General features: G+C 37.4%; 4 protein-coding genes across 15 annotated transcripts in view; 2 read left to right on the top strand and 2 right to left on the bottom strand.

The window, feature by feature from the left end:
• Positions 1–1,225: 1,225 nt before the first annotated feature.
• LOC130811564 (uncharacterized) overlaps positions 1,226–10,953 on the bottom strand; it is a 49,503-nt gene continuing 39,775 nt past the window's right edge. For 11 of the 12 annotated variants that reach the window (XM_057677906.1, XM_057677901.1, XM_057677904.1 and 8 more), the window contains 2 exons: positions 4,609–4,674; positions 1,226–3,979 (listed from right to left, as the gene is read on the bottom strand). In XM_057677906.1, coding sequence (XP_057533889.1) covers positions 1,231–2,226 — 996 coding nt within the window. In that variant the 5' untranslated portion in view covers positions 2,227–3,979; positions 4,609–4,674 and the 3' untranslated portion in view covers positions 1,226–1,230. The remainder of the gene's footprint in view (positions 3,980–4,608; positions 4,675–10,953) is intronic. The other variant, XM_057677896.1, reaches the window with a different exon arrangement.
• Positions 2,263–2,754, bottom strand: LOC130810864 (uncharacterized). The gene has a single exon (XM_057676988.1). It carries the CDS (start codon positions 2,752–2,754, stop codon positions 2,263–2,265), a length of 492 nt encoding a protein of 163 aa, XP_057532971.1.
• Positions 6,666–7,160, top strand: LOC130810863 (glutathione S-transferase T3-like). Its single transcript, XM_057676987.1, has one exon. The coding sequence runs from the start codon at positions 6,666–6,668 to the stop codon at positions 7,158–7,160; it is 495 nt and encodes a 164-aa protein (XP_057532970.1).
• On the top strand, positions 7,793–9,175 carry LOC130810862 (uncharacterized). The gene is made up of 3 exons (XM_057676986.1): positions 7,793–8,267; positions 8,361–8,676; positions 8,758–9,175. The coding sequence occupies exons 1-3, from the start codon at positions 7,793–7,795 to the stop codon at positions 9,173–9,175; spliced, it is 1,209 nt and encodes a 402-aa protein (XP_057532969.1).

Genomic DNA, 10,953 nt, shown 5'->3' with positions numbered 1-10,953 from the left:
CCTTTCTTCGATGCGTCACTGTAAACAATATAATCCAACTTTGGGTCATGTAGAGTAAGAACAGGGGCCGTAGTTAACCTTTCCTTCAAAGTCACGAAGGCCTGTTCACACTCGTCAGTCCACTCGAACTTCTTCTCTTTCTTCATCAATGAAGTCATGGGCCGAGCAATACGCGAGTAATCCTTAACAAAACGACGGTAATACCCGGCCAAGCCTAAGAAACTTCGCACCTCGGTGACGTTCTTGGGTGACGAACAACTTCGAACTGCCTCCACCTTCACCGGATCCACCGAAATACCTTCCTTAGAAACAAAATGACCCAAAAATGATACCTTTTCCAACCAGAATTCACACTTTGACAATTTTGCGTACAACTTGTTTTCTCGCAGGGTTTGCAAATCATAGATGTTTCTGATGTTCATCTCGGTCCTTCGAATAGACCAATATGTCATCAATAAAGATAACGACGAATTTATCCAGGTACGCACTAAACACTTGGTTCATTAAGCACATGAATGCAGCTGGAGCATTTGTCAACCCAAACGGCATCACGGTGAACTCATAATATCCATAACGTGTTCTGAAAGCGGTTTTATGTATATCCCCTTCAGCTATTCTTAGCTGATGATAACCCGATCTTAAGTCAATTTTAGAAAAGATCCCGGCTCCTCTCAATTGATCAAATAAGTCATCTATCCGGGGTAACGGTTATTTATTCTTAACGGTTACCTTATTTAACTCTCTGTAGTCGATGCATAATCTCAAACTACCATCTTTCTTTCTCACAAACAAAACTGGAGCGCCCCAAGGTGAAACACTAGGTCGAACATAACCCTTATCCAACAATTCTTCAAGCTGAGACTTTAATTCCTCCATCTCCTTCGGAGCCATACGATAAGGGGCCTTAGAAATCGCCCCAGTCCCAGGTATCAAGTCTATCGTGAAGTCAATTTCCCGTTGAGGTGGCATACCGGGAATCTCGTCAGGAAAAACATCCAAAAATTCATTCACTACAGCAATATCCTTGGGGTCCTCCTCCTTCTTTCCCCCTTGGCTGATATGACGTAAGTACAAAGGGTGTCCCTGCCTCATGAGTCTTTGCAATTCTAAAGTCGATACCAAATTCGTTCGGGGTCCTTTTTGAAATTTCCGATATCTAACCTTTTCCCCTCTTGGTCCTTCTAGCGTCACTCTCTGCTCCCTACATTCTATAGTGGCTTTATATTTTCCTTACCAGTCCATCCCCAAAATTACCTCTAAGCCTTCCATATCTAACACATACAAGTCACTAGGAAAAATTACATTCCTTATTCTTAAGGGCACTTCCTTATACAATCTATCACAATTGTACAATCTTCCCGATGGAACAACCACTATATAAGAAACTTTTTCAAATGTTCCTAAATTCAACTCCTCTACTTTACTCTTTGCAAGAAATGAACATGTTGCACCCGAGTCAAAAAGTACATTAACAACTACAGAATGAATGGTGAACGTACTTGTAACTACATCCGTTGCTTGGTCAGCTTCCCTTGCACTGACCGCAGTTACCCGTCCACCAAACGGCTGTGCATTTATTCCTTCCACTTGATTACCCCTACGTTGCATACCTGACCCTTCGATTCGGTTTCCATCCACCCGGCCTTGTCCCCTACTAATAGGTCGCTGAAACCTCTGAGCAGTGTTTCCATGATTACCATTTTCGTACTGCAGGTTGACTTGCCTTTCGGAGTTATTCAAATTCTGCTGCCGGTGCTGCCCACCCGGCTGTTGACTCCCACTCCCTTTCTTGATGTAGCATTTATACTCCCTATGTCCCCTCTTGTGGCAAAAATTACATTCAACCAAATTCCCATTACAATTCTTTCCAGGATAGTTTCCCCTGCATCTTCTACAGAAATATTTCCTTTCATTGCCATCTCGGCCCAGTAATGGCTTAGGAGACTTCACGTCTCCCCTAAACCCAGAATTTGTACTAGATCTACTTCCCTGAAAATTTCCGAAAGTTCTAGCTTTCTTTTGATAAAAGTCCGACGAAATCCCTGATGTCTGGCCTGCAATCTCCTTCCTCTTCTCAGGGTCCTTACCCTTCTCTTTTTTGTTCTCCTTCCTCAGAATGTTCTTTATTTGAGACGCACGCTTGTACATCTGTTCCAGGGTGTTATAGCGGTCGCTCTCAATATGTTTTTGAATGTCATATGACAATCCCAGTTCAAATCGCTGCATCTTTTTCTCCTTAGTGGGAACATCGTCAGGACAATACTAAATATATTCCATAAACTTTCGGTAATATTCATCAACAGTCATGTCTCCCATCTCCAAACGAGCGAACTCGTTTGACTTATCTTTTCTCACGTGCAAAGGGTATAATTGCTCTCGCATAGCCCTTTTAAACAAATCCCAATTAAAGACTCCATTAGTTTGTTCTAATAACCCATATCTACTATTTGCCCACCAATGGTCGGCTTCACCAACCAAATAAAACGCAGCCTGGTTGACCTTCAGTTCCTCTGGGCATTCAACCACATCAAAAAGTTTGTCAAATTCCCTTAACCAGAGCTCGAGTTCCGATGGTTCCCCCTTACCATTGAAAGTCGAGGGTTTGCTCTGACTGATTCTCTTACTCATATCAGAGGCTAATTCCGACACAGATCTCTCTCGTGGAGTGCCCACATCCGTAAGAGCTCTTACTAAACTCCTTAGTGTACGATTGGCACTGTTTCTAGAAAGTCTCTTTCTTGACAAAGGAGGCATCTTATTTTAACGCCAAGCGTCCCAAGTGTCAGCACTCTCATCATAGCTTGCTAAGTCAAAGTCCTCATCATTTGCATCTTCCCCAGAATCAGAGCTAGAGTTCGAGTGCGCATCTTCTGATTCACTATCACTATTCCTAGGGTGGTCTATTGGTACTTCCTCTACGTCTTCTTCGGGATCCTCTTCATTTGAGCAACCCCTATCAAACCCAGTCCCATATCCATACAGATCATAGTGCGACCCCCAAATGCCACTCTCATCTTCGCTGGAAATCTCTACATAATTAGGTGGTTCTCGCTTAGGCTCCCACATTTCGACATCACTCTCCGATTGAACCTAGGTTTCCACTAGTGGAGGGTCGGGTAGGTTCCGCTCCATCAAGGGTTCCATGACCACATCAGCGTCGTCCGATATGTGGAGCTCGCCCTCCTCCTCGGGTTCTACATTTTTCCTAGATTCGGACAAACGACGTAACTCATTTAGGTCTAAATCTAAATCATAACATACCCTATCAGCCTTTGCCTTAACCATACGCATCCTCTCCCTATAATCTCGGATACTTTCACCATCCCTTATTTTCCAAATATCAGCATTGGAGACTTCCCTCCAGGCAGTCTCTAGGTCAAACATCGGTATCTTACTAGACTTCCCGGGGGTGAGTGAGTCCAAGGGTGTTTTTCCCTTATCCATAAATCCTGATTCTACACGGAAGTACAAACAAAACATTACTATCACAAACAACCTACAACGCAAACACATTCCAACAATTTTACGTCCCAACGAATACTTCCCAACTCTCTACTAAGGTTGTTAATTCATTTATCATATGAGGAACGTTGGCTCTGATACCAATTGTAACGGCCCGGTTTAAGTGACCCGAAAAATCATATGAAAACATGATCCCGGTTCACAAACGGACACAAATAAAATTATTTTTTTTTACTCGGATCGACAACGTTCCAACGGTAAAGGAATATGGTCAACGCAAGAAACAACGCCAAACAAAGAAAACAAGTCAGCGGAAGTCTTTACATACAACTCGAGAGCCTACCGGCCTCTAGACTAGCTAAAAAGTTGTACGAAATAAAAAGAAAAACGTCATAAACTTTCGTTACATAAACCGAGTTATTTCGACTCATAAACTTATTACAAAATATATCTTAGTCTTGATGGTTACGGGTTCTAAGCTGAGTCCTCACTCCAGCCCCCACCTGCAATCAACCTACTGCACGTCGTATGACAACACGTAGCAAGTTCCAAAGAACAACCAATACACGTCAGAGACTTCATACATATGTCAAACAGGTTGAATACAAGCATTGTGTTTTTCCTAGCATGCAAAGGCTCTAATATATATATTCATTATTCAATATCTCCAATCTTGTAACGTTGCCCGTCCTGTTCAGGTCGTTCAAGTATAAACCATTTATTTCTTTAGATAATTCCAACTTGTAACGTTGCCCATCCTGTTCGGGTCGTTCAAGTATAAATTCAAATATTTTTGGTGGAATACACTTGGGAGAGCTAATCCCAAGGCAACCACCGACCTAAGACGTTGCCCGTCCTGTTCGGGTTGCCAAAGGCTAAAGTATGCATACCCCCATGGTGACCGTAATGATCCAAAACTGCCATGGGAACAATAATTTATAATATTCCAAACCATTTGTTAACCCTCTTTGGGTAACATAACCAAACGTCAATCCCTTTGGGTGACAAACACATAAATGCTCAATTTTCACTAAATTATTCCATATTATTTGAGGTGTCTAATCCTTATGTGATTTACAATGCCTCGATTAGAAATAAAACAACATTACTTGCACAACCATATAACAGTATGGTCTAAGCGTGTACCTTAAACGCTGCAAACACACGTTGCTCAAGCACAATAGGAATTTCGCCCTCTTATAAATCGAGGTTCTATATAACACACACAAAACGATCACATATTAGATCGTGTTTACACATTTAATCTACTCCATATCACTAAGATATCACTAAGACTTGATAATTTTAAATGTTTTCATCCAATTTCCAATGATTCCAAAAATTAATTTCTGACCAGAAACTTTATTGGCCATTTCTGACAGTTTAGAAAATTCAAATGAAAAATCTGACTTCGCCGTTGCGTTCGGAACGCGTCAATTACCTTGGGTACCAAATTTCATAATTTCTAACATCCATTTACTATTTTTAATTATTTTAAGCGTTTAACGAGTTTTTAACGTAACGGTGCTTAAAACAACGGAAAACGACTAACGTTTCCGAGTCGGTACCTCTAACGAGGCGGAACAGCTGCTGCCGCCTACATTTATATATTATTATTATTATTTTTTTTATTCATTATTATTATTAGTTTATATATACATTATCAACCATTTTTAAATCTCATGACCAAAATAACTCTTGCAAGGTCACATTTACAAAATCCTTCAAGAGACTTGAAATTTCATAAATTATGATAACTAAATTAAATACTTAATTCTCTTAACAAATTAAATTTTGTAGAGAATTACAAAACTAAATCACCCTTTTAAATCAAGACACACATTTATATAAATATAACACAATCCTTCAAGTAAATCAAATTTTGCTAAAGGATTATTAAACCCTTAGATGACGTCATTATTTAATATATTTTTATAACTTTTGGTGATTTTATAATTATACTAAATTACTTTTGAATTAGTTTTAATAAATTTCTTCCATACACGAATTTAAATATTAACACAATTATATTAGAAAAAAATAAATATCGAATTGCGATTATTAAAATAAGAGGTTCGAATTATAATTATTATTTATTAAATTTGTGAGCACACAATGGTCCATCGTAAGAAGACGAATCTAGATAAATAAATAAATAAATGAATAAACAAAATAAAAAGAGGTGTTAGGGTGTTAAGTAGTAAGACCATGAACATCCAAGAGGATTCACCTTCCTCTTACTACTCTTTTTCCTCCTCTTAACTATCCTCTTGGATGTGTAGAGGAAACAACAATCCTCTTGGCCAAGAGGATTGGTCATGATGCTCTCCGTGAAGATGATGTAGATGGATGCAAGAGGATTTAATAGGACAAAAAAAATAAAGGCATTCCTACGTTGAGAGGGAGAAAAAAGAGGAAAAAAAAAAAGAAAAAAAAGTATTTGGGCCAAAAGGATTGGTACACTTGGCACAATTTGATTAGTTGAATTTAAGTTTGATTTTTTTACAACGGTATTATTTAAAACGGTCATAAAAAAATGGTAAAGCAAAATTTCAAAATAATTTGACCAACGGCTCTATTTTTTTTCTTTATAAAATGAACCTAAATTTGACTATATTTCACACACTTTAATTTTTCGGTCTTTTCTCTCTCTTCTATACTACCCATCTAAACTCATTTTCTTATTGATAATTTCATTCACATCATTATATCCTTAATTATGGATCCAAATAATCCAAATTATGGAAGAAATTTCAATTTTCAATACTACCCAAATTCTCAAAATAACTCAAATACACCCCCTTTTGATACAAATATCATCAATAATCCTCAATTTCAAGTTGCTTTACAATGGTTTGGTTCTTAACCTAGACCAATGAATCCAACTTTTCAACAATCTTTTGAAAATAATCCATTATTTCCTGTTTCCGAACATATTACTCAACAAATGGAGTATTCACCGGGTGGTGAAGGTTTGTTACAATGCTACTCCGACTTCGAAATTAAGGGCAACAAGACATCTTGATGATATAAAGGAGGTTGATGTTGAAGCGGTTCCACGAGAACTCTTTGTCGCAGCTAAAGAGAAAACTAGACAAAAGGTAGCTTACAGCGTTGCTGAGGATAATGCAATTGTTTCAGGCTACATTAATGCTGGAAAAGATGTAGTATGAAACACAAACACAAGAAAAGCCGGCTTATGGATGGAAATCTTTAAACATTATGAGATTGTGCGAGCTGAGAATCCTGGGGAAATTCGTGAACGGGCCTCAAAGTCCATGCAACAACGTTGGGATCATATCAACGGTAAAGTTTCAAAATGGGTGGAGGTTTACAGTTATAAATTACGCCACAAAAAAAGTGGAGAATCAGATGCAGATGTAGAGAAATGTGCCTTTGAAGTTTACCAAAATTCGAATAATGGTAAACCATTTCAATTGATGCATTGTTTCAATATTATGAGAAAATTTGATAAATGGAGCCCTGAAATAATGCAAGTACCTTCCGAAAGCGGAGGTAGCAATAAAAGATCAGGCCCAGATACACCAATTCAGAAAGCGGCTACTCCAACTAGACCTGACGGCATAAAGAAGACAAAGCACAAAGGAACGGAAGCGGCTACCTCTTCAATGTCATCAGTGAACCTCGGTTCTTTCAATTCATCATTTGAAGAACGTGCTTCCCAGAGAAATGAATAAGGGGAACGTATGCTAAACCTGATAAAGGAACGAGGTGAAGAAAGAAAAAGCAAAAGGAGGAGGCGACAAAGTTTAGGATATTAAGTATGTTGATGGCTAAAGTTGTCCTTGATGAAGTTGAAGCGGAAATATACCGGAAGCTCAAGGACGAATTCAATAATAAGTTTAATCTTTGATTAATGATTTGAATATTAATATGTATGTTGATGGCTAAACCCATCTTTCTAGTTGTTGTTTTTATTTATTTAAGAGTTGTTTTTCAGTTTTATTAACGTCATTGTAATTTGTCTATACTAAGAAAGTTATTTATATTTTCAGTAACATCTGCTTTTAATATTATTGTCCCTTTATTAAAGTATTTCACCCAAGACTTGTTATAACTATGAAAATATCAGTTCATGCATTGTAATATCACCTATAAATATGAAAATATTTCACCATGGACTTGTCATTCATATCAAGACTTATCACTTCATAACAGTTCATACATTGAAACATCTCCCATCAATATTGAAGTATTTTACCAAGGACTTGTCACTTCATATCAGTTTCATGCATTGAAACATCTCCTATAAATATGTATACTTCCATTCACATATCATCTTCATCACAATCTTACAAATCATCACAAAATGAATTTTGAGATGAACCTTGATTCTAGTTCTTCTAGTTCAAGTAAGGATGAAATCTATGACTATATGTTAATGGATTTTGTCGAAAAGAGTCATGAAATACAAGCGGTAGAAGATGCAGTAAGATACATTGTTAACTCCACCGTCGAAGGAGATGGAAATGAGGGTTCACGTCCAAGAAAGAAGATAACTTATATTTCTAGAGATCGAGAATCAGCAAACGACCGTTTGATAGCTGACTACTTCAGTAACCAATCACTATACGACGAATGTCAATTTCGTTGTAGGTTACGCATGCGAAAACATGTATTCATTATCATTGTGGATACCCTCAGTTTACATTATCGTTTTTTCCAACAAAATCCGGATGCATGTATGCGGCAAGGCGCTACTGCTCTTCAGAAATGCACTGCAGGCATAAGGATGTTAGCATATGGATGTGCAACTGATCAAATTGATGAGTATCTAAAACTTGGTGCTACAACGTCGAAGGAGTGTCTTACACACTTTATCGATGATATAATTGCGCAATTTTCGGTAGAATATTTTTGAAAGCCAAATACTGAAGATCTCCAAAGTCTTCTTAGAGAAGGGGAAGATAGAGGATTTCCAGGTATGATATGGAGCATCGATTGCATGCATTGGGAATGGAAAAATTGTCCCGCTGGATGGAAAGGGATGTATCAAGGAAGATCTAGAACAACAACTGTAATTTTAGAAGCCGTTGCTTCTAGAGATTTATGGATTTGGCATGCTTTTTTTGGAACACCAGGATCTTGCAACGACATAAATGTACTCCAACGTTTGCCGGTTTTTAACGACCTTCTCAACGGTCGAGCTCCACAAGTCCAGTTCGACGTGAATGGAAATACCTACAACAAAGGGTACTATCTCACAGATGGAATTTATCCAAAATGGGAAACCTTTATTGACGCCATAAGCGCTCCCCAAACCCATTAGCAAAGGTTGTTTATTCAACGTCAAGAAAGTGCACGAAATGATGTTGAGCATGCCTTTGGTGTACTACAAGCTCGATTTGCAATAATTCAAAAACCTGCTTTAGCATGGAGTGTTCCAATGCTATGGAAAATTATGATGACATGTATCATTATCTACAATATGATTGTGGAAGACGAGCGCGATACTTATGTTAATTATAAAGATCCACAAGAGTTCGTCCAAGAACAACCTGAAAATGTAGCAGGATCATCAAGCTTAAATAGTACAACATTTTCTGTCACACCCGGACGATATGATGATCGTAATTTTACGACACTCTTAGCTATAAGAGAAGAGATTCATGATAGACATATACATATGTCTTTGAAGAGTGATTTGGTAGAGCATATGTGGGAAAAGTTTGGAAGCTCCTATGCAAACTAATTTTCGAATAGAAAAACGTTGTAGTATTTTTTTTTAAATTCTATGTTTTTTTAGAACATTTAATTAATGTATGTACTTTGTTTCTTTAAGTTATAAAATATGAAATGATGAATATTTTTTTGTGGGTTGCAAGACTAATAATCCGCTAATTAATTAGTTATACAAAAATTGAGTAAATAATATTTATCATTCAATAATTACACAAATTTCAATTATTAAATTTGGATAGGAAAAAGAATGTGTGGTGGGGTATATGTGAGTAGGAGAGAGAAAGTGAAAAGAGAATGTAAATAGTGAAAAATGATGTGGAGAAAAGAGAAAATGATGTGTCAAATAGAGAAAAAAAGATACAATTGCGAAGAGGATATATTTGTCCTTTTCATTGTGCATGCTCTAACACTTATTACCTCACTAGCCGTCACTCCCTCTTCCCTCCTTTTCCTCCTTCTTTCTTTCCCCTTACCCTCACTGCTGAGTAGCCACAACCCCAGGGAGCAGCAGCCTATAGCCTCCCACAACCACCACAAGCAGCACCGGCCTTCCTCCTCACTCCCACGTGTAGCCCGCAGCAGCAAGCGGCTGCGGTTGCATATCACAGCAGCAGTAGGCTGCGGGTTTGCTTCCCCACCGGCTCCACGCAGCCCTCCTCCACCACTAACACCTTGGGTCACGCCACCACCACAAGAACCACCAACCTCTTGACCCATTTCCTAGTTTCACCCATTATAAGCCATCTATCACATTCCAAATTGATTAATTTATTGTTTCTAATTAGAATCTACCATGTTTATGAGTTGTGTTAATTGTGTATTAGTTTCATTGAATTTTAGTATGGGTAATAGTTAAAAGTATTATCTTTGAACATGAAATGATTAGGCTTTTATTTAGAGATGTTATTACTAGTAGTGTGTGTGTGTGTGTTTGTATGCTACTTTGGTGGTGTGGTAATTAATTCAATAATCTTATAAGTTATTTTAAGACTTGGTTGATTATTGTTGTGGTAATTATTAATGATTTTGATTATAGTTCACTATAGAAATGGTTTTGGTTGTTAATTGGGAGTAGTATGTAGTAACTAATTGTTAGTGATTTAATTGTTGAGAGTTACTAATACCTCGTTAGGTTGTTATTGAAGTCATAAATACATAATTTTAATAACTCATGAGCATAGTGTCTAACTTATTGTTGATAGTTGCTAAAGTTACTTGTTGTGATGTTTGATTGTAGTTTTTCTAGCTTCGGAGAATATAACAAATAATATCGCGATGTGGTAACTTTGAGATTTGTCATTGTCGTCATATTAGCACTATATTAACATCATAAGATTCAAGTGTGATTTGTTATTTTTTTTAAGATAATGTGAACCAATATAACTCAAATTGGTCGATATAAAGGAACGATTCACATAATCCTTTTATTCTTAAATTGATGGAAAAGACTTATGTTGTTGTTGAGTCAATGATTATGATTGGTGTGAATGAGATGAGTGTGTGTGCTAGAGCAATTGGAAACTTATCTCAAGCGGATGATAGTAGTTACTTTGGCATTTATTTGGTATGACAAAGTAGTTAAGGGAATGTATTAGTTCTAGTCCTAACTTGTATAGGTTCCCAGTTTATAAGAGGAAAGTAGACCCTTAGTTGGGTGACTTTTGTAACTTTTGGTCGTGCAGTGACGCTTACAGGTACGTACACGCAGTAATTAATTATCATATTCATCGTTTCAAGGTATTATCAATATTTCATGATTATATGCATCGTATTAGAATTATAGAGCGC

Source organism: Amaranthus tricolor, chromosome 4 (genome assembly GCF_026212465.1).
Source record: "Amaranthus tricolor cultivar Red isolate AtriRed21 chromosome 4, ASM2621246v1, whole genome shotgun sequence".
Taxonomy (NCBI): Eukaryota; Viridiplantae; Streptophyta; class Magnoliopsida; order Caryophyllales; family Amaranthaceae; genus Amaranthus; species Amaranthus tricolor.
This window is presented reverse-complemented; position numbering and strand designations above follow the sequence as displayed.